This window comes from Octopus sinensis, linkage group LG10 (genome assembly GCF_006345805.1).
Source record: "Octopus sinensis linkage group LG10, ASM634580v1, whole genome shotgun sequence".
NCBI lineage: Eukaryota > Metazoa > Mollusca > Cephalopoda > Octopoda > Octopodidae > Octopus > Octopus sinensis.
Genome location: NC_043006.1, coordinates 78,435,253 through 78,460,382, shown reverse-complemented (window position 1 = coordinate 78,460,382; position 25,130 = coordinate 78,435,253). Strand labels below are relative to the sequence as shown.

The 25,130-nt window shown below is 38.1% G+C and overlaps 1 protein-coding gene across 6 annotated transcripts in view; it reads left to right on the top strand.

Moving 5' to 3' along the window:
• Nucleotides 1-25,130, top strand: part of LOC115216682 (low-density lipoprotein receptor-related protein 6) — a 111,947-nt gene that overhangs the window by 10,587 nt on the left and 76,230 nt on the right. For all 6 annotated transcript variants that reach the window (XM_029786190.2, XM_029786191.2, XM_036506834.1 and 3 more), the window contains exon 2: nt 15,622-16,072. In XM_029786190.2, the coding sequence (XP_029642050.1) occupies nt 15,622-16,072 (451 nt within the window). The remainder of the gene's footprint in view (nt 1-15,621; nt 16,073-25,130) is intronic.

Here is a 25,130-nt window from a genome sequence, read left to right as displayed (position 1 = left end):
ATGGAGATTAAAAAGGTGTTCAGTGTTGTTGTTGGTGAGGTGGTTGATAACTTTGTGGGTGTTTACCAAGTCCGTCGCCAGACGCCGGAGCTTCAGTGAATCCATGCCCAGGAAACAAAGCGCTCAGAATATGGTAGGTGTCTGATGGAGGGTATGCGTTTGGTTGCACGTCTCTGGACAGATTCCAGGAGGTCATGTTCTGAGCAAGATAGGGGTTCCAAACTGATGATGCGAATTCCAAGTGTGGTCGTACCATAGCTGTATACAGTTTTAAATAGATGGCTGGAGAGCGGCTAACAAAAGTCTTGCTGAGTGATGCCAAGACACCCTCGGCCTTCTTGACATGTTAGAGATATGCTTTGTCCAACGCAAATCACTGCTGACAGTGATGCCTAGGTCACGCTCGCAAGAGGATTTCTATATATCAGTGTTGTGGAGGGAGTATGTGGACGCAGGGTTTTTTCCTCCCAAAATGCATGGTGGTACACCTGGCCATAGAGAGTTTCCAGTTGTTGCCAGTCTGTGATCCATTGCTGCATTGTGTCTAGGTCTGATTGCAGGAAAGAGTTGTAGACATCAGGATCTGTCCTCTTGATTTCAAGGTACAGCTTGATGTCGTCTGCATATTTCAATACTGTGGCATTCTTTAAATTGGCATCTATGTCATTAATGTATGCCACAAAGAAGAGGGGACCAAGGACAGATCCCTGTGGTACACCGATGACATCTCATATGGTGTAGAGTGTGTCCTAGAACTGTGACTACCTTCTTTCGGCTGAGGATGAAGGATTTCACCAGTAAAAAGGTCATCCCCCACACCCATGCAGAGAGTTTCACCATAAGCCTTTTGTGTGGCACAGAGTTGAAAGCCTTAGCAAAGTCAAGGTAGACAACATCCACCCATGAGCCACTTTCAGTGATCTGAGTAATGTCCTCAAGGAACTCGACAGCTGTGAAAGACCAATCAGCATGTGATAGATCGTCTATGATATATATATATATAATATATATATATATATTGTGTGGGGTGTGTGTGTGTGTGGTGTGGTGTGTGTGTGTGTTTGTGTTTGTGTGGTTTGTGTAGGGGTGTTCGTGTGTATATATATATTTAAATTATTTCATTCTTTTATTTGTTTCAGCCATTTGACTGCGGCAAAGGTGGACCAGCATATATATATATATGTATATAGGCACACACACACACACACCACACACACACACACACATATATATATATAGATATATATATATATATATATATATCTATATACACATACATATTGTGTATATGGATATATGTATGCATGTATAATCACCGAAATGCGAAGATAGTCTGGTACTCTGCTGAGGAAAGAAAACTTCGAATGACCCGTCCTTGTTTTCTTTGTATCGTCTATCTGGATGTTTTGTTGTCCCATTTTTGTATCACCTAGCTGTCCAGATGTTTTGCGTTCTTGTCCATTTTGTAATATTATATATATAGATATATATATATATATATAATATATATATATATATAATATATATATTAGAGAGAGAGAGAGAGAGAGAGAGAGAGGGAGAGAGAGAGAGAGAGCTGATGATGCTATTAGACCTGTTGAACTATCTATGTTACTGCTGTTAATATTATCAATTAAAAACATTCACTGCTGATGATATTAACAATAGTAACATTCAACTTCGAGTGTAAATACGCGAATGTTTTCGCCCATATATATATCTTGCACCACGTGGATCGGCTTGGCGCAAAACAAGCCATAACACTTGCAAAACCGTTAGCGCGTCGAACAAAATGCCATGCAGTATTTGTTCTGATTCTTTACGTCCTGTGTTTAAATATTGCCGAGGTCAACTTTGACTTTCAGGTTTTTTGTGAAGGTCCTTCAAATAAAGTAGTAGTTGATTAAATCCACGCATTCGACTCTATCAACTACGTTATATGACTGTTCAAAATATTAACGTCTTTATAATTGTGTGTTTATATTACAATTCATTTTATATTACTTAATACGCACATGCACACGAACTGAGAACTACGCACGCACGTGCACACAGACACAGACACACACACACAGACACACACAAACATACACACACATGCACACGCACACACACACACGTGTGCTGTCCCTCCTCTCCGCTTGCAGAAATTATCGTACAAGTGTACACAGGAGCACATCGATTAGTGGCTGTAACCGAATCGCTCCTCAAGAATTGCTTGTACCATAAAGCTGCTGGTATCATTAGTGTTATCGGATAGGGTAGTATAATTTGCGATGAAGGGATACTTTTATACTTAATTTAGACGACTGTAAGGTCCTTGTACGGCTATGGCAAATGTTTTTTATAATATATATATACTATATATATAATTATATATATATATATATATATATATATATATATATATATGTATGAATGTATATATGGTCAGTTTAACGGCTGTTGTTGAGTGGTTCAAAGGAAAACAAAGTGAACTTTTTTTATATCTCGTACTAAGGGGAATTCGTGACAAGCAGCAAGAGGAAGATTATTTTGCTTGTTGTTTTTCTTTTTGCTTTTGGGCATCCACTTAAGTAATAAGAATACAGTTGGTTTCAATGACACGTAAACTAGCTCAACTCATATCTCTTGTCTGCGACTTACAGATATCGCTTGGGAGATTTATTTCAAAGTGGGTAGCACTTACTTTCTCATTTTCTTTTTTTTTTTTTTGCTTTGTTTAAGTGATTTTTTTTTTAGGGTTTTATTATCAACTATTAGTTCATTTTTGAAATCAAGATACGTAAATGTCTCTAGTTGCGTTGACGTCTAAAGCTAAAATATGGCCTGCATCATATTTCTATCTATCTATCTATCTATCTATCTATCTATCTATCTATCTATCTATCTATCTATCTATCTATCTATCTATCTATCTATCTATCTATCTTCTATCTGTCTACCTTTCTGTCTCTCTATCTATCTATTTTCATATATATACTGTGTGTATGTGTATATATATGTGTGTGTATTTGTGTATACACACATACACGTACATAAATACATACATACATATATATATATATATATATGAATGTATGTATATATATATATATATATATATGTGTGTGTGTGTGTGTGTGTATATAGAGATGAGAGAGTTGGTATGTGAAAGCACGTGGTTGGATGTATAAAAGATAAAATAGAGTAAAAAAACTACAGAAGACTTGTGTTATATGGTTAAAGAACGTATTTAAATCGTTATGTTAGAAAAAAGGTTATAAAATTTTGCGTATAGTAACATTGTTACGCAAAATTTTATAACCTTTTTTCTAACAAATTTTATAACCTTTTTTTAAGCATATAACACAAGACTTTCGTAGTTTTTTCACCCTATTTTGTCTTTTAAAATGTTAATGTAGATACAAAAATTTAACATTAAACAAAGTTACTTAAAACATGTTAATGGAGTATATGTATTTATTAAGTTTTAGAAGGAAAAGGTTGATAGCAAAATCAAAGTTTTAGCTTTCTTACTTAAGACCATGATTTATGTTGATACTGCTGGGGTTTATATAATGTTTGGCAGTTTGTATTTTTATAGGTAGATCAGTGTGTATGATTACTGGGTGAATGCTTGTACATAATACAATTGGTCACACAAAATAGGTTTGAATGACGTTAAATATCATGTTGGTGTTACTAGCTTTCTATGAAGAAAATTTTAAACAGAATTTTTTAGGAATTATTGGATTCAAGAGATTATGTTACGATAAAGGTTTTAGCTGTCTATAATCTGTTTCTTCTTTATCTTTCATCTTTTACTTGTTCCGGTCATTAGACTGCGGCCAGGTTGGGGCAATGCCTTCCAGAATTTTTTGTCGAATGAATCGACCCCAGTACTTTTTAATTTTTTTTAAAGCTTGGTAGTATTTTATCGATCTCTTTCCCGAACCGTTAATTTATGGGGATGCAAATACACCAACACCGGTTGTCAAGCGATGGTGGGGGACAAAGACACGAATTTATTGAAATATATATACACATATATACGATGGGTGTCTTTCAGTGTCTGTCTACCAAAGCCATTGGCAAGGCTTTAGTTGGCCAGAAGCTATAGTAAAAGGCACTTGCCCAAAGTGCCACGCAATGAGACTGAAACCTGAACCTTGTGGCTGCGAAGCAACTTCTTACCACACAACCACAACTGCGCCTAGCTATTTATATTTTATTAGATGAGTGTTGACAAATGCATGCGTGTAAATACTGTCCGTTTCCTATAATTCCAGATTAATACATAAGGATGATGCTTTTTCCATAAGTATTTGAGTCTATAAGAATGTATAAATGTATAGACAATATACCAATACATATATATGCAAGAGTATCTATGTAAGTATCTATGCAGGTACATTCATACACATACATATATACATATACAAACATACATACACAAAGTCAGAATCAACAACTCATATACCTCACCCGTATATATATACATATACATATGTATATATTAGATAATAAAACGAATGATTTATGCCTGGTAGCTTATTGGAAAAGCACGATCACAATATATATATAAAAGCAAAATAAGATAGAAAGTGCTAAATTAACTTTATCATTAAGAACATTTTAGTACCGGTTTCGGTCTATACGACTTTTTCAACATAAAGTAGGGCATGAAAAACAATTAAATTGTGGAAAAATGAAATGAAATGTTTTTTAAAGAACATTTCATTTCATTTTTCAAATATTTAAAAAAAACCATCTAATTTAATTTTTTAAATATTAAAAAAAAAATTTCATTTAATTTTTCCACAATTTAATTTTTTTTCATGCTTTACGCTCTAAGTTGAAAAAGTCGCAAAGTCTGAAACCGGTACTAAAATGTTGTTCATGATAATATTATTTTAGTATTTTCTACCTTGTCTTATTTTGCTTATACATGTCAACTCGTGGTTCCTTTTCAGCACCTTCTACAACGGAAATATTGCAAAAACATAACAAACAGAAAATTTGTAGCTTGTCACTCAACTGGAGACTAGAGAAGGAAAGATAGAAAGTCAGAACGAAGAAAGAATCAAAGAATTGGGGAGGAAAAGGGAGAGAAAGAGAATGGCACAGAGCAAAGGAAAGGCAAAGAATGAGAAAGCCACACAAACAGATGTCGCACAGAAAAATATTCTAAGAATATTTTACGAATGAGTAAAAAATCAGGAATGCGTAGCGTTATATAAACATATTTCAAAAATTTAACGTAAACACAACGAACGTAGATATTCCAAAAGCATAACAAACGAAAAATGTGTGGCATATTCTATATTCTATTATGACCTGAATATGACACGAATTTACATATTTACTTCCACGCCTCACTGAACATAAAGCAATAAAAAAAAACCCTATATCAAACCGAAATAGATCACTTAATATAACTTTATATCAATTCACACCTTATAAACACATTTACATTCTATCCTCTTCTACTCCATTACTTCATATAGACTACCTATACGGCATCTAATTACCATTCCCATTATTTCACCTTTCAAAAAATCAGCCTTCTAAGGATATATACCCGCCACCCAACAAAAAAATGAAGACATTCAGTCTCATGAAAATCACTGTCAGCCTTATCTATCTATCTATCTATCTATCTATCTATCTATCTATCTATCTATCTATCTATCTATCTATCTATCTATCTATCTATCTTTCTTTCTTTATTTCTTTTTTCTTTTACTTGTTTCAGTCATTTGACTGCGGCCATGCTGGAGCACCGCCTTTAGTCGAGCAAATCGACCCCGGGACTTATTCTTTGTAAGCCCAGTACTTATTCTATCGGTTTTGCCGAACCGCTAAGTGACGGGGACGTAAACAACCCAGCATCGGTTGTCATGCATGCTAGGGGGACAAACACAGACACACAACACACACACATACAATATATATACATATATACGACAGGCTTCTTTCAGTTTCCGTCTACCAGATCCACTCACAAGGCATTGGTCGACCGGGGCTATAGCAGAAGACACTTGCCCAAGATGCCACGCAGTGGGACTGAACCCGGAACCATGTGGTTGGTAAGCAAGCTACTTACCACACAACCACTCCTGCGCCTTATGTATGTGTATAAATATATATATATATATATGTATGTGGGTGTGTACATATATATATATATATATTATATATATATATATATACGGGTGTGTGTGATTGTGTATAGAAGAACATATTAATAAACAGAGTTTCAACCTTGTCTGATTGGATCAATCTCAACAATAATCAGCCGAAATTGCGAGGATAATCTGATGCTTCACTGAGGATAGAGGGCTTCCAATGACCCGTCCTTGTTTTCTTTGTATCGTCTATCTGGATGTTTTGTTGCCCCTTTTTGTATGACCTAGCTGTCCGGATGATTTGCTTTCTTGTTCCATTGTGTATTTCATATATGTATAGTGACGTATATTTGCCATCTCAATATGGCTACCCCTAAGGGTGGATGCTACTGTAGTTTTTAGCCCCAGGAGGACACACTCCTCCAGCTGGCCATAGACACACTTTCTGTGTCCTGTCAGTATTTGCAAAGGGAAGTCATCCTTCCCGTCTTCAACTTATGATACACACGGACTCGAGTTTCGAGGTATTGACCTCTCGTCAGCGTGTGACAATCATAGTTGTCGGCGAGAATTAGATTTCCTTCACAAATACTTATACTTTTTCACAAATACTTATACTTTTTCTGTGCCTTAAATACTGTATTTAATCATCTCGCTACAGTAAAAAATTGTGAAGCATGACTGTCACCACTACTACATGAACCTGAAGATTGCAGAATTTAATGCATGAAAGTACTAGTTCAATCAGAATGATCATTTAACATTCTATTATTTTATTTTATTATATTATATTATCTTATAGTATATCATTATAAGATTGTAAATAAAACGTAAAAATTAGACAAGGCTGGAACTCCTTTTATTAATATATATATATGTAGTGGACGCTGGAAAAAGTATAAGTATTTGTGAAGGAAATCTAATTCTCGCCGACAACTATGATTGTCACACGCTGACGAGAGGTCAATACCTCGAAACTCGAGTCCGTGTGTATCATAAGTTGAAGACGGGTAGGATGACTTCCCTTTGCAAATACTGACAGACACAGAAAGTGTGTCTATGTCCAGCTGGAGGAGTGTGTCCTCCTGGCGGTGCTAAAAACTACAGTAGCATCCACCCTTAGGGGTAGCCATATTGAGATGGCAAATATACGTCACGATGTGTTACCGCGCTACTGTATATAACTCACTTTGATATTTATCATTGTTTGATTTCACTTTTTCAATATCAGCGACAGTGGACGCTGGAAAAAGTATAAGTATTTGTGAAGGAAATCTAATTCTCCCGACAACTATGATTGTCACACGCACACGCTGACGAGAGGTCAATACCTCGAAACTCGAGTCCGTGTGTATCATAAGTTGAAGACGGGAAGGATGACTTCCCTTTGCAAATACTGACAGGACACAGAAAGTGTGTCTATGGCCAGCTGGAGGAGTGTGTCCTCCTGGGGCTAAAAACTACAGTAGCATCCACCCTTAGGGGTAGCCATATTGAGATGGCAATATACGTCACTATACATATATGAATACACAATGGACATAGAAAGCAATCCAATCCGGACAGCTAGGTCATACAAAAAGGGGCAACAAAACATCCAGATAGACGATACAAAGAAAACAAGGACGGGTCATTGGAAGCCCTCTATCCTCAGTGAAGCATCAGATTATCCTCGCAATTTCGGCTGATTATTGTTGAGATTGATCCAATCTGGCCAGCCCTAAGGAAAAACTAAGTTAACAGCATTAGATTCCTTGGAAGAATGCAACGAATATATACAAAAGACAAGGACGGAAAAAACGGACAAAGTTACACAAATATAAATACAATAAAAATAATAACATAATATATATAGTGGCTGTGTGGAAAGTAGCTTGTTTACCAGCCACACGGTTCCGGGTTCAGTCCCACTGCGTGTCACCTTGGGACAGTGTCTTCTACTATAGCCTCGGGCCGACCAAAGCCTTGTGAGTGGATTTGGTAGACGGAAACTGAAAGAAGCCCGTCGTATATATTATATATATATATATATATATATATATATATATATATAATATATAATATATAATATATATATATACATATATGAATACACAATGGAACAAGAAAGCAAATCATCCGGACAGCTAGGTCATACAAAAAGGGGCAACAAAACATCCAGATAGACGATACAAAGAAAACAGGACGGGTCATTGGAAGCCCTCTATCCTCAGTGAAGCATCAGATTATCCTCGCAATTCGGCTGATTATTGTTGAGATTGATCCAATCTGGCCAGCCCTAAGGAAAAACTAAGTTAACAGCATTAGATTCCTTGGAAGAATGCAACGAATATATACAAAAGACAAGGACGGAAAAACGGACAAAGTTCACAAATATAAATACAATAAAAATAATAACATAATATATATAGTGGCTGTGTGAAAGTAGCTTGTTTACCAGCCACACGGTTCCGGGTTCAGTCCCACTGCGTGTCACCTTGGACAGTGTCTTCTACTATAGCCTCGGGCCGACCAAAGCCTTGTGAGTGGATTTGGTAGACGGAAACTGAAAGAAGCCCGTCGTATATATATATATATATATATATATATATATAATATGCGTGTGTGTGTTTTTGTGTCTGTGTTTGTCCCCCTAGCATTGCTTGGCAACCGATGCTGGTGTGTTTACGTCCCCGTTGCTTAGCGGTTCGGCAAAAGAGACCGATAGAATAAGTACTGGGCTTACAAAAGAATAAGTCCCGGAGTCGAGTTGCTCGACTAAAGGCGGTGTTCCAGCATGGCCGCAGTCAAATGACTGAAACAAGTAAGAGAGTATATATATCAAAATGACGTGTTCGACATCTGGGCAGTACCATTCAATCCGGTGGAGTCAACAGCACTGAAATAAGAGTTGTTTGGGAACAAACATACCAAACAAACTTTGAAACGCATTTAACTTATGTACAACAGTATCAGTAAAAAAATTCAGTAAGTAAATCAATAACCAACTCTTAAATATGTAACTAAACAGAAACCAAACATTTTATTCCCTTCAATCATCCATAGTATAATATAGAAGTGGAAGTTCTCCGTCGGTTACGACGATGAGGGTTCCGGTTGATCCGAATCAACGGAACAGCCTGCTCGTGAACTTAACGTGTAAGTGGCTGAGCACTCCACAGACACGTGTACCTTTAACGTAGTTCTCGGGGATATTCAGCGTGACATAGAGAGTGACAAGGCCGGCCCTTTGAAATACAGGTACAACAGAAACAGGAAGAAAGAGTGAGAGAAAGTTGTGGTGAAAGAGTACAGCAGGGATCACCACCATCCCCTGCCGGAGCCTCGTGGAGCTTTAGGTGTTTTCGCTCAATAAACACTCACAACGTCCGGTCTGGGAATCGAAACCGCGATCCTACGACCGCGAGTCCGCTGCCCTAACCACTGGGCCATTGCGCCTCCACAATATAGAAGTAAAAACGTAATATCCGCATTCATTCAATATAAATATAGGCAATATCTATCTATATATATATATGTATTTATATATGCATTGTATATATGCATTGTATATATGCATTGTATGTATGTATGTATGTATGTATGTATGTATGTATGTATGTAAAGGGTGAAGACTCTCTTCAGTCATGAGTGACCATGCGATTGCACCTAGAAAGTTCCCCTCTAAGACACAAGCCCATGCAAGGTTGTTTTATGGAAGACCAGTAGTAACCAATGCAAACCAGCCTCCCCGCTCCACGCCACTAATGTTGTCCAAGGGAAAGGCAAAGGCCGATACAGCTTCGCACCTTGAAGTAGCAACTCATTTCTACAGCTGAGTGAACTGAAGAATTGTGCAAAAAGTGTGCTGCTCAAGAACATAACGCACAGCCCGATCCGTGAATCGAACTCACTACCTCATGATTGTGAGCCAGACGCTCTAATCATACATATATATAGGTTTACATGTCTATGCATGTGTGTAAATATATATATATATATATATATATATGTGTGTGTGTGTGTGTGTGTGTGTATGTGTGTGTGTGTTTATATATGTATGAATACCTACCTGCCAACATACAAAGTTCTATATTTAAGAGATGAGGAATTATGTATATTATTTACATTATTTACATTTGGCGGATGTTTGTCCTCATCTTTTTGTTAAAACATTTTGGCTGATATACCCTCCAGCCTTCATCAGGTGTCTTGGCGAAATTTCGAACATGGATTCTCATTCCTAAGGTATTTTTCGATTTTATTATTATCTTTTTTATTCATGTCAGTGCTTGTAATCAAACTCAGAATCTTGGGTTAGTAGCCCGAGCTCTTAACCACTACGGCATATGCCCGTGGGAAATTACGGAGTGAATTTTAGGGCTTATAAATGTAATATTTTCCTATCCTTCCTTAATACCTCTTTCTTTACTACCCACAAGGGGCTAAACACAGAGAGGACAAACAAAGACGGACAAATGGATTAAGTCGATTATATGGACCCCAGTGTGTAACTGGTACTTATTTAATCGACCCCGAAAAGATGAAAGGCAAAGTCGACCTCGGCGGAATTTGAACTCAGAACGTAGCGGCAGACGAAATACTCCTAACCATTTCGCCCGGCGTGCTAACGTTTCTGCCAGATCGTCGCCTTGATACCGGTTCCCATATACTACTCATATCTGCGCTAGGTCTGCTTAGGATGTTGTTGTGCCCTAACATATATGCTGCTTCTTTTAGTTTTCGTATTTTCCAGTGGTTTTCTCTGTCTATTATTTTAACTTCATCCCACAGGAGGAGGTGCTCTTCATTTTTTTCATACGTGATCAGCTATACCCGATTTATCTCCTCGTGTCAGAGCTTTGCTATGTTCATCTACCCTTATTTTCAGGGGGCGGCATGTCTTTTTTTTTTGTATAACCTACCACAGCTGCATGGGATGGAGTACATGCTGTGTTTGGTCATATTCTCTTCTATTGGTGGTTTTACTCGAAGGAGATATTTGCGAAGTGTTGTATTACTCTTGAATACTGTCCTGATGTCATATGGGCCGCACATCTTTTGTATGTTTTCGGAGAGGCCTTTCACATATGGTAGACAGACTGTGGACAATCTATTGGTTTCATCGTCTCTTTTTTTTTTCATAATTGGGGTGGGTAATATGCTTTTGGAGTAGTTGATGCTTAATAGATTGTTATTGACCTTGGTCATTTCTTCGTGGTGTGTATTACGATCGCTACTTATATTCTTTGCACGATGTTTTAGGCACTGAGCATTCTCTCTCTTTACGCTGTATGGATGGTGAGAATTGAAGTTGAGGTGTCGTCCAATGAAGGTCGGCTTGCAGTATACGGATGTCCTGAATCCATACTTAGTGCGTGTTATTAATACGTCCAGGAATGCTAGCTGATTCTCTTTTTCCTTTTCCATTGTTTTTTTTTCCTTTTCCGTTGTGTTTTTCCTTTTCCATTGTCTGTTTCCCTTTCCATTGTCTTTTTACTATTCTAAGTGGTGTTAGATCATGTGACCCCTAAGAGTTAGTCACATTTAGGTGGCAAATATACTGCACGATATATAGAGTAAATCTACCCCCTCAAAAAAACCCCAAAAAACCCCAAACAAACGAAGAACAAACACAAAAAAACAACAACGCGTGGACGTAGTACATGCAAAGTATTAGCAGATGCTCAGGGAAGGAAAGAAGAGTAAAGCTGTAAAGCTCTTCTTCTGAAACAGGAGAGAGAGAAAAGTCCAAGAGAAAAGGAAGACGGAGGAAAAAAATAATCGCTAGCATTCACATGTCGTTACATCTTGAAATATATATATATATAATTGAATAAGATAGAGTCAACAAGGAGTACGGTTAGACAGTTATTTTCTAAATACTACACATGTTTCCATACAACAAATTTCTTCAGAGATACAGGAATTTTATTATGCAACGGTTTACCTGTAAAATGGAATACAGTTGTATTTCTTCAGGTGATATTCAATTGCTGTCCCCATTAGTTACAAAACCTTCGACTTCGATGCTAGTACATCCATCTGCCTTGCTTGAATTTAGTAGACGGCGGCAATTTCAAATCACTTACTGTTAACGCGTGCTTCTGCGTGTCTGGTATGAGTGTATTAGATGTTGTGGCTGTTTATTTTGTTCCTCATGTTAGCATGCATATGTGAAGTTTTATTATCCGACCTTCATTATTCGATGGTCCAGAGATACACATAGCCTCTCCCAGATATATATATTCATGCATGCCTGCATGCCCATGTACACACGCAGATACACGCACATGCATATATATATAGAACTATGTAAATTTAAATTAATGTATGTAGGAAGAAATCTGACATATATGTATATATATATATATATAATATATATATATATGTGTGTGTGTGTGTGTGTGTGTGTATGTATATATATGCATATATATATATATACATACATACATACATACATACATACATACATACATACATACATACATACATATATACATACATACATACATACATACAAACATATATATATATGGAAAACTTGGAGAGTGGCTGCACAACTTCCTAAAAGACAGAAAACAGGCAGTTGTGAGCAATGGAGCCACCTCCAAGGAAACACAAATAGCAAGCGGTGTCCCACAGGGCACTGTCTTGGGGCCACTGATGTTCATAGTGGCCCTTTCAGACATGCCTTCAGTTGCTACGATGACCACCCTTGCTAGCTATGCAGATGACACAAAAGTCTCCCACGCAATACAAAACCCTGAAAATATTGTGCATCTGCAACAGGAATTGGACACAATATACAGGTGGGCTGAGGACAACAACATGCAGTTTAATGCAGGTAAGTTCCAGGCCCTGCGCTACTGGCACACAAAGGTAAACGACGTGCAGACTGGATACACTGGCCCAGGAAGAATTGCAATCCCTGAGTCAAAATCAGTGCGTGACCTGGGCATTGACATGAGCAATGATGCATCTTTCCAAGTGCATATTGCTAATCTGGTGATAAAATGCAGACGGATGGCTGGATGAATTCTCCGAACTTTCAGAACAAGAGAGAAGGAGACACTGATGGTCCTATGGAAAACATTCGTCCTCAGCCGCTTGGACTACTGCTCCCAACTGTGGTCATCACACAATATAAAACTAACAGCAGAACTCGAAGCAATTCAGAGAGGCTACACAAAGAAAATCGTCTCAATGCAAAATATCAGCTACTGGGAAAGACTGAAGGTATTAAACCTCTTCTCCCTAGAGCGGAGGCGGGAGAGATATGCGGTGATATACATCTGGAAAATCCTGGAGGGTCTTGTCCCAAACTTTGGCATTCAAAGTTACCCCAACCGCAGAACGGGGCGCCGCTGCGTGGTGTCAAGGACTCCAACATCACCATCAAAATACAGGTCCAGATACTGCAACAGCTTGGGTTTCAGAGGACCACAGCTCTTTAACATCCTCCCTAAATGCCTGAGAGACTTACATGGTGTGGATGTGGGTTTCTTTAAAACTAAACTGAATCTCTTCTTGGGAGTCCCAGATGAACCTACCTCACGACAGGAGACACAGATGCGGGCAGCAGCATCGAACCCCCTTGTTGATCAAGTGCCACGTATCAGAGGTGGATTCACAAATTAGTGTAGCTCATTCAGCGGTGGTGCCCCAGCATGGCCGCGGCCTTCGGGCTAAAACATTTTAAAGCATTTTAAGGATATATATATATATATATATATATATATATATATATTCCTCTATACGTTTCAGCACTAAGTCTGTGGCTATGCTGGAGCAAATCATCTTTGCTTGTCTCAGTTTAGAGTTTAGTGTTCTTGGTAATTTGGTGGGGTTGTTGTTGCAGTTATTTAGAGCAATACTGATCAGCTCTGACACGGGTATACGTATATTCAAAACAGTCAGACCATCACTCTCCATTTGTCAATCATATTCGCACATTACTATGCTTGGGTTCAGGTAGATTTAACTGCTATTTCTAGAATATCAAATCTCCGTCCACATAGAGGTTCCTTCATAGAATCGGAGAATGTTGCGTGTATTGGCCACATACCCACTTCTGTGTTAGAGGCAGGAGATCAACTGGTTATACAGATTTTGTACTCCTTTTGACGTGGAAATGTTTTCGAAACACCAATATATTACCTGTAATTGGTTTCTGTGTTGGTCTCAACGATAAATAAAACTATTCCATTTATTCAACCAAAGAAATTGCCTACCCGTTCTATTATATAATGTACAGTTTTGGAAATTCCGAAACCACATGTACCCGTAATGTAGCCTATTCATGAGTTAAAAATAAGAGCAATACAATCACTGCAACTTAATAATTTTCCGTTGCAGGTACAGCTCATGTGATAGGCTTCTACACATCCTCCGTCACCTAAATCCACCTAAATCCTTGTTCTTGATCAAGATCTGTGAAACTTCCTCTCTGTTTTCAAAGTTGAGTCTTTCTTTTCTTTGCTGTTGAAAGACTTATAAGACTTGCCAATTTTTTAGAATAGTCAGACTTGTTCATCACCACTGTAGCATTTACCTTGTCCGCTAGAAATATTACGATGGAATTGTCACTCTGTAGTCTTCTGATAGCGAACTTTTTCTTCCTTAGTAATGCTTCGTTTGAGAAATTTCGCTTTTCTAGTACCTGTCTCACTTTCCACCTTAGTTCATCTCCCTGAGCTTTTGGTATCTTTATGGCTATCACTTCATTAGGGGATATTATGTCCAAGTATAGAATGCGCTTGATGTTTGTCGCAAAGTTGGGACCTTTGTGTAGTACTTCTTCTTCAGAGCTTTCTAAATGTCAGTTCTTTACATTAATTACTGCTTTCACGGGTGGGTGACGGACTTCAGTCTTCATGCTCTGACCTTTGAGTTTCATAAACTTCTTAAACCGGCGTGTCTTCACCATTTCAAATTCTTTCACGTATGACTTTTCTAGATCTTGTTGGATTATCTTTCTACAATCATCTCTGGCTATTTTCCTAAGTAATGAAGATAAACCTCTCTTTGATTTCGTTATTTAGTTGATGTTTTTTTCCAACGGTTGTAATGGATCCTCTCACATTTATACCAATAATCAGTGCACTTGCTTTTGTAAATAAACACCTAAGTTACAATCTAGATACGATAGAGTTTTCAGAAAAAGAAATCAACCATGTAACTCGCACATTACAAATACAGTCTGTAAGTCGAACAGTGAAAGTGTGTAAAAATTTCCTCGGGTATAAAACGTGACGTTAGTATCTACTTTCCAAAGATGGAGATTTGTATCTTTGTAAGAAACAAGCTCCTTCTACAGAGGAAGAATTCAAATAATTAAAACAGAACTCGAGCGCGCAAGCACACGCACACATCCACATACGTATACAGCTACACACACACGCACATATACATAACACAAACACATACGTACAAATGTATATATATATATATATATATATGACATTTCATTATGATATCTTGTAATTTTGCACATATTTATAATTCATTCTATTTCATTTTATTTCTACAGTTCGTCATGGACGTAATCTAATATGGGCTGGTCGACCTTTAGATTACGACCGAGCTTCCATAGTTGGTATTGAAGGTGACCCAGATAAATGGGTCCTTGACAAGAAAATGACTGTTAGGCAGATAAGTGCTCCGTCGCGTATGTGGCACTTCCGGAGTTTGGCATACTCTTATTCGACGAAGTACTTATACTGGAGTGAATCAGGACTAAAACGAATACAGGGTCTCGTTCTCGATGGATATAAGAAAGAGACAGATAACATCTTTACTGGAACATCTGCTGAAGTTGACGGCTTAGCTGTCGACTGGATTTCGGGCAATGTCTATTGGACTGACGCTATATATAACTGGATTATGATGGTGCCGCTGCGGCCGAACCAAAAACGATTCAAGATTGTAACTAAAGTGGGACTTGATAAGCCCCATGGGATTGCTGTATTACCACAAAAAGGGTGAGTATTTTTCAATTATTTCTGATTTAGGATCATCGGATTATAAATTCGCTAGATACTGCATTCAGTATATGAAAAGTTCATACAATCATACACACATATATGAATGAGAATGCATGCATATGCATGTGTAAGTATAGTGATATATGAAGAAATTTATATACAGGATCCGTTCAAAGGAAAATGCACACTAGTGATAGACGGATCATTAATTTTGAATGACTAAAAATTCTACTTCGTATATAGTTTACTACTCCCGTTTGTTTAATTAACCATACGTATATTGAAGATGCAGATGGATTTAAAAGAAGCGCACATTTAAAAGTTCCCCCATGCCTTGAATATCTGGTATGGTCTGACTCGATGAATGAAACCTTGATTGCTGAGCTGACGTTGACTTGGGTGGGTATTAGGGTGTGATGAATAAGGATGGCAATTTACTGCGCTTCGAGTAGAGGTGACGTATCATGAGTTAGTAACTAGATTCACTGTGCCCCACCTCGCTGCCATCAAACATAAGTTATTCCTAGATTGAAGTAGGAATTCTCAAAAAGAATATGTCATAAACCAGAGAGTAACGAAACAAATTGTCAGTAAGCTAAGAATAAATAAATAAATAATTATTGCATGGTTGGAGAGGTTCCAGTTGTGTCCGATTTGGTGTCGTGGTTATATATAATAGAAGTTTCTGTGCTCTTTCGTACTGCTGGAGCGAACAATACTTTCAGTAGGTGCTGAAACCGTTATGATTTATGGTTGACAGCTGATGAAGGAAGTATCCTGCAGTGGCAACTGTATATAATATATGAGCGTGTGTTTGTGTGTGTAGCTGCGTATGTGTGTGCGTGTGCATAAACAATGGATAGTGTGATATCTGAAGCATAATATATCAAGGAAAATGACAGTGTGGTCATGGCTGGAACACTTTGAAACAAACCTGCTCAAGACTAAACGGCAACAAGTACCACCATTACCCCACCACCACCACCACCACCAGCGTTAGCAACACAAATTCTACCACTACCACTATCACAACAACAACAGGAACAACAACATTAGTACAGTATACTATTAATAAATACTCTGGGGCTGAGACCCATAAAGCGCACCTTCGGCAGTGTCTTGTAAGGAAACCGTGAGGAAACTCACGCACGCTATTATGACGACAGTCTCTTCATAACATTTTCCTTTCTTTTTTTTATTAATGAGAAGATAAGAACTTTTGCAACCAAATAAATCTTCCTTCTTCGCCTTCGTGTTGGCAAAACTTAAAAAGTTTACAGCTACCTAAAATTTCATTAAAAATGGCGTCCTTTTTAATCATCATAGTAATTAGAAAACGGGTAATATGAAAGATGGAGGTGCGTGGCTTAGTGGATAGGGTGTTGGACTCATGATCGTAAAATTGTGGCTTCGATTCCTAAACCGGGCGACGCGTTGTATTCTTGAGCAAAACACTTCATTTCACGTTCTTCCAGTCCACTCAACTGGCAAATACGAGTGATCCTGTGATAGAGCAGCGTCCCGCGCAGGTGGAGAATATATACGTCATGAAAACCGATAAATCGGCCCTATGAGTCTTTATGACTCGAAAACAAACTTTATCCTTTATCATTTCTGAATATGAATGAGAAATTTAATCTAAAGACAGATACTGAAATAGCAAGAAATTCATTTAAGAAAATATCAGGCATAAAAAAACGTCGCTCTTTTGAAGCTCAGCCAGGCTCATGGGCCCGGTTTCTGTGGCGTATGTGTCCCTCCCCCCAGCTAGACGAGGCGCCAATTCATCGCAGCGTTACTCAAGAAACAGGAAGAGAGAGTGTGAGAGAAAGTTGTGGTGAAAGAGTACAACAGGGGTCGCCACCACCCCCACCGGAACCTACAGAACTTTTTCGCTCAATAAACACACACAACGCCCGTTCTGGCAATTGAAACCGCGATCCTCCGACCGCGAGTCCGCTGCCCTAACCACTGGGCCATTGCGCCTCCACAATATCAGTCATACTAACATTAAAATCATTAATACTACAACCAGAAAGAGAATATTAAAAATCTTATGCTATTAATTTTTATCTCTGAGGTTGAAACATTAGCAAAAGTATTATTAAATAAAATAAAGAGTAATAGGCGCAGGAGTGGCTGTGTGGTAAGTAGCTTGCTGACCAACCACATGGTTCCGGGTTCAGTCCCACTGCGTGGCATCTTGGGCAAGTGTCTTCTGCTATAGCCCCGGGCCGACCAATGCCTTGTGAGTGGATTTGGTAGACGGAAACTGAAAGAAGCCTGTCGTATATATGTATATATATGTATATGTATGTGTATGTGTTTGTGTGTCTGTGTTTGTCCCCCTACCATTGCTTGACAACCGATGCTGGTGTATTTACGTCCCCGTCACTTAGCGGTTCGGCAAAAGAGACCGATGAATAAGTACTGGGCTTACAAAGAATAAGTCCCGGGGTCGATTTGCTCGACTAAAGGCAGTGCTCCAGCATGGCCGCAGTCGAATGACTGAAACAAGTAAAAGAGTAAAGTCTTTTGAGTTGTGAGCATAGAGAAGAGTTTTCAAAATGTAATGACAAAACACAGAACGAATAATCATTTCTACTCTTGGCACAAACCCAGAGATTTTTGGGAAGGGGGCCAGTCGATTAGATCGACCCCAGTACGTAAATGGTACTTAATTTATCGACCCTGAAAGGATGAAAGGCATAGTCGACCTCGGCGGAATTTGAACTCAAAACGTAAAGCTGAGAATATTTTAAAAGACGCTACTTTTTACTTGCTTTAGTCATTAGACTGCTGCCATGCTGGGGCACCGCCTTGAAGAATTTTCGTTGAACGTATGGACCCCTGTGCATTTTTTTTTCATGCATGGTATTTATTCTAATAGTCTCCTTTGCTGAATCACTAAGTTACGGGAACGTAAACACACCAACACCGGCTGCCAAAAGTGCTGGTGGGAGACAATCCAAAGCGCGCACACACACGCACACACACAACAGATTTCTTTTATTTTCCGTCTACCAAATCCACTTACAAGACTGGTCGGCCTGAGGCTATTGCAGGAGACATTTGCCCAAGGAGTCATGCAGCGAAACTGCGCCCAGAATTATGTGGTTCGGAAGCAAACTTCCTACCACAGAACAACGCTAGTGCTAAACATGTAAGCAGAAAAAAAATAATGTTTTACAGAGAGCGTTAATAGAAAACAGAATAAATGAGAAGAGGAAAATAAAAAAGAAATTTGAATAGTGTGGTTGGATGTTAGAAAAACTGACAATACAGTTCTATACTTAAGATATGACGAATTCTGTACATCATTTTCATTATTTACATTATTTATATTCGACGGATGTTTGTCCTCATCTTGTTTGTTGTTAACACAACGTTTCGACTGATATACCCTCCAGCCTTCTTCAGGTGTCTTGGGGAAATTTCGAACCTGGGTTCTCATTTTTCGATGTTATAATAATAATAATAATAATAATAATAATATAATAATAATATAATAATAATAATAATAATAATAATAATAATAATAATTATTATTATTATTATTATTATTATTATTATTATTATATTATTATTATTATTATTATTATTATTATTATTATCATCATCATTATTATTATTATTATTGTTCAGGTCACTGCTTGGAATCCGAACTCGGAATCTTGGGGTTAGTAACCCGCGCTCTTAACAACTACGCCATATGGAGTGAATTTTAGGGCTTATAAATCTAATATAAGGCGGGAGGGTATATCAGCCGAAACGTTGTGTTAACAGCAAACAAGATGGCAAATATCCATCGAATGTAAATAATGTAAATAAAACTGGACAATGTTAAAATACAATGAATATATATGTGCAGTGTTGCTGTGTGGTAAGAAGCTTGCTTCCCAACCACATTGCTCCGGGTTCAGTCCCACTACGTGGCACCTTGGGCAAGTGCATTCTACTATAGCCTCGGACCGACCAAAGCCTTGTGAGTGGATTTGGTAGACGGAAACTGAAAGAAGCCTGTCGTATATATATATATATGTATGTGTGTGTTTGTGTGTGTGTGTGTGTCTGTCTGTTTATCCACCCACCATCACTTGACAACCGATGTTGTTGTGTTTACGTCACCGTAACTTAGCGGTAGGGCAAAAGAAACCGGATGAATAAGTACTAGGCTTACGAAGAATACGTCCTAGGGTCGATTTGTACGACTAAAGGCGGTGCTCCAGTATGGATGCAGTCACATGACTGAAACAAGTAAAAGGATAAAAGGATAAATAAAGGATATAAGAATGGCAGATGAAACAGATATGATGATTACATGGTGCTTAAATTGCTGAGAACAAAGGGTAACCGCTGCTGCTGCTACTGCTGCTGAGGCTATTGTTGTTGCAGATGATAATGATGATGATGATGATGATGATGATGATGATGATGATGATGATGATGATGATGACGATGATGATGATGATTGATGATGATATGTATGAACGTATGAATGTATGTATGTCATTCAGTTTATTTCAAGATTTCTTGCCAATAGAGAAAGAACCGGTTTCTAACCTAGATCCAAAGCTCCTTCATTGGAATTTCAGCATCAACAACAGGGTAGTTTTGTATGTATGTATGCATGCATGTATATGTGCAGATTTGTATGTTTTGCTTTATGTATGTATTCTCACTCATATTGTTGCATATCTAAACATTATCGCATATATTTAAATGATATACTTCTAGCAAGTTTTACAGATTTTTACAGTTCCAATGATGGATTGGATCTGTAGTCTTTGAATTAGCTTTTTTCTTCCTAGTATTGTGAAAACTAATTTCTCAAGATTGATATTTAGGCAGTGTGTTACATATCCCCGGGCTCCAATAATTACTGGTATAAACCTGAACTTGTAATCTGGATAGAGTAACTCCAGATTTCTCAATAGTTCAGCATAGGTGTTCGCTTTTTCACTGATCTTTATGTTAACATCCACTGGGCAGCTAATTTCCACAACTGTTCACAGTTTCTCTTCTCTATCCCAAATCGTTATATCAGGTCAATTGTGCTTACATTTTATTGAGATCTTCACTGGTACATTCCACCATATTCCTTTTTATTATGAGTGACTATGGCGTTTACCATTATTGTGTGCTCTTATTTCTTTGCCCTCGGGATTATCCTTCTGACAGATTTCATCAGCCGTAATGATATTTTCGGACAACTGCTTATAATTTTCAGTGTGAACTCCAAATGTCTGCACCGGTTGTCACATTTTACGGTTTTTCAGCATCTCTGTCCCTTTTGTTCGTCAGGTATTTGGTTGATATTTCCTATTCCTGGATTACAAACGCATATCCTTCAAAGTGGGAGGTAGTAATCCGGCTATTCGTTTATGATAAACTGCTATGATGATCGATGTTGCTATCATCACGGAGCTTTCTACTTACATATTCATGTATAGTTTTCTGCTCATATAGGCTCTGTTTTATTTTCTTTATTCGGCTGTAATATTCTTAAGTAACATGTGTTTTGTTACTGGTGTCATTGTAAGACATATTTTCATCCACCCCTAGATACCTGTAACATTCTTCGTCAGATACAGGGGAAACTGTCAAATCATTGATGGAGATGTTACTAGTCTGGTTTATAGTTTTCCACCTTTTCACAACCACATAACAACATTTATCCTGACCAAACTCCAACACTACATCCTTTGAGAATGTTGTAACTAGGTCAAGACTTTTTTTTCATATCTGATGCATATTCGTTGCATGAAGTTTTAAGTCATCCACAAAGAAACAGTTTGTAATTTTGGTATTTCTGTTTCCTTGTGATTCAGTGAGATATCCTTCAAACTTTCTTCATATGAATGACAAAAGGTTTACAGAAAATATAAACAACATCAGAGTTGTTGTAGCAAGTTGAATGGCTTCTGGCATACATGAGTGGGGAACAGAGTCAAAGGCTTTCTTGAAGTCTAGCCACATTGAAACTAGGTTCCTCATGTGCTCTCGCACTTCTGACATCACCGTTTTGTTGATCAACAATTGCTCGGTACTTCCCCAGACTCCCTTCTTCCCAGCCGCTTGTTCTGCTGTGATAATGTTATTGGTTTCACAATGGTCCTAGAGCAAGAGGGTTAAATATCTTATACATTAAGTTCTGGCATGCAACTGGCCGGTAGGTTTTTGCCATGTGGGTGGTTCTGCATTTGGAGATCAATTTTGTCTCTGCCAGAGCTAACTAGTGTGGTATGCTACTGTTCCCAATGAAAGCTTGCTGGTACAGATTGATAAGATATGGTCGGTAGAATGTTAGCTTCTTGTACCAATATCCAACAAACAAGTCTCTTCCAGGTGCTTTTCCATCCTGGAATTTCTAGATCACAGATGCAAGAGTTTCACAATCAATGTTGTATGTCTTGGATGTAACACGAAGCCATAACTTTTTCGGATTTATTCCAGCCACAGAGCATCTTGGTTAAATTCCTTCTCTTCACTCCAGATTTTACCTCCAGAAAGAGTCTATGTCTTCTCCGCGAAGTCGCTTCCGTGATGTTTATTGCTCCTCCTCTCATGTCTCTGTATACTGCTGCCTGGTTGCGGTTAAATTTTTTGCTTATTGTTCTTCGCTCGGTTATTTTCTTTTGATGCCGGAGATTTTCACTGACAGCTTTTACCCCTGCTGGAGGGTAACCAATTTGCAAGTGAGTGTCATCTTTTTGCTGTCTCCAAGCATAATTTTTATCTTCTTCTATACCTTCTTTTGGTGGGACGTATAGCGGTTTCCTTGTTTGCATGCAATAAGCATCATTACTGATTGATGGTCTTTCGTAAACCAGTTATCTTTTTCTCGGTCTTCAAAACCCATGATGGTACTTTCTTTGTTATTTCAGTTTTGTTTACTTTTTGAATATCATTCATGTTCTGTTTTACAGTAGTAGCCAGAGCATATAGACAAATGTTAATCTGCCAATATGTGGGTTCATCACACTGTTGAAATACTCATTACCAATTTCGTTAACAGCTTTTAATACCGTATCTGGTGCTTTTTGACTTACTTTGGTAGAGAATACGCTCTCCTCGAGAGAGCCCTTCAAAGCCAAAGTTATTTTTTCTCGGAAAATTTCAGTAAGGGTACATTTCACTGGTATATAATCCTGACTACCACGTCTACTACAATAATCGTTGTGGTTGTGCCTGCTATTTACCATAGTCGTAGTAGGGCGCTGTGGTCAGTTACTTGAGCCAGTAATGTAGTTTGCTTGGCAGGTACTATGGAATCTGTTGGAATGTCGCTCGCTGCGAAACCACGTGGTGGTCTTATAGTCACGTTTTCGTTTTTGTTTATAGAGTTGGGAAGAAGGTTACTTTTCGATTTTTTTTAAATAGTTACAGTTACTAACATTTTTCTTTCTATATATGTATGTATGTGTGTGTGTATGTATGTATGTATGTATGTATGTATGTATGTATGTATGTATGTATGTATGTATGTATGTATGTATGTATGTATGTATGTATGTATGTATGTATGTATGTATGCACGTACGTACGAAAGTGTTTATTGTAAGACAAGCAGTCTTACAAGTGCAAAATAACTCAAAAAGTTGTGAAGGGTATTTCATGAAACTTGCAGGAAACGTTGGTAATGACACGAGGAACAGATGATGAAATTTGGGTAGTGATCTGAGAATTCGTATAGATTCTTGAAGGATTTTTCATTTGTTATATTTACTTTAGATGAAGTATTACAATGTTACGTTCTTTGATTTTCTCCCTTGAAAACATGTAAACATGTTCCTCGTTTCCACGTAACCAATGGTGGAGTTGCTGTTTCCAAAGTTTATTTTCGTTTCTCTATTAGTAATTTTACTCGCATATCTATCTTAAAATGAACTGCTTGGAGGAGGTCTGCCAAGCCTTGACTATTGGGATTGACTCAAAAAGCTCAGGCTTTGCTCCCTCCACCGCCGCTGTGAGATCCATATCATCTGTATAATGTGGAAAATATTCCATCAACGTTGCCCATCTTTAAAATTTGTCCGAGGCTTGTATTTCTGTTTTTAAAGGGTTTTTTTTTATCATATGGCTGTGTTATTTCTTTTTACCCCCGCCAAGGAGATTATGTTTTTGCCGGCGTTGATTTGAGAAATTGGCCGATTTTCAGCATGCGTGTATATGGGTGAACATGAGCTGCTTGGTTGCTTCCCTTGTTTAAACGTTATCTGCCCAAAAGACAGCTGACAGTCTTGTTTTCAGCTTGATTTATGACGGAATACCCCGGGTAACTGTAGTTACAAGATTAGTACTTTTTAATTTTAGGATTAAGCTTATCACTACTTAGATATTTTTGTTATTTTTGGCATTGAAAGTTACCCCAACAGCAGAACGGGGCGCCACTGCATGGTGCCAAAGATCCCAACATCACCATCAAAATACAGGACTAGATACTGCAACAGCTTGGGTTTCAGGGGACCACAGTTCTTCAATATCCTTCCTAAATGCCCGAGAGACCTGCATGGTGTGGATGTGGCTTTCTTTCAAACTAATCTGGATGTCTTCTTGTCAGGGGTTCCAGATGAGCCTACCTCTCGGCAGGAAACACAGATGTGGGCAGCGGCGTCGAACTCCCTTGTTGACCAAGTGCCACGTATCAGAGGTGGTTTCACATACTAGTGTAGCACAATCAACGGTGGTGCTCCAGCATGGCCGCAGCTTTCGGGCTGAAACATTTTTAAGGATTTAAGGATTTAATGCATTAGTTCAATGGTTCTTCTTTGGTCATTTTCTCTTGCTTTCCCCAAAGACAGTTTGTATCTGAGTATACTATATTTAACGCATGATTCGTTAGTTTAACCAAGGAATTTCTCCTTAGATATACACAACACACTTGAGGACTTTAGTGGCGAACATGATCTCATTGCTGTCTTCATAATATTTATTGTTAACCTCGCTGGTCATTGTCAAGGAGGGTGCAACTATGACGAGACATGAGCTGTCACGTTTTGTCAACTTTTTACGTGGTAGTTTAGTATCCTAATGAATCATTTTGCGCGTAAAA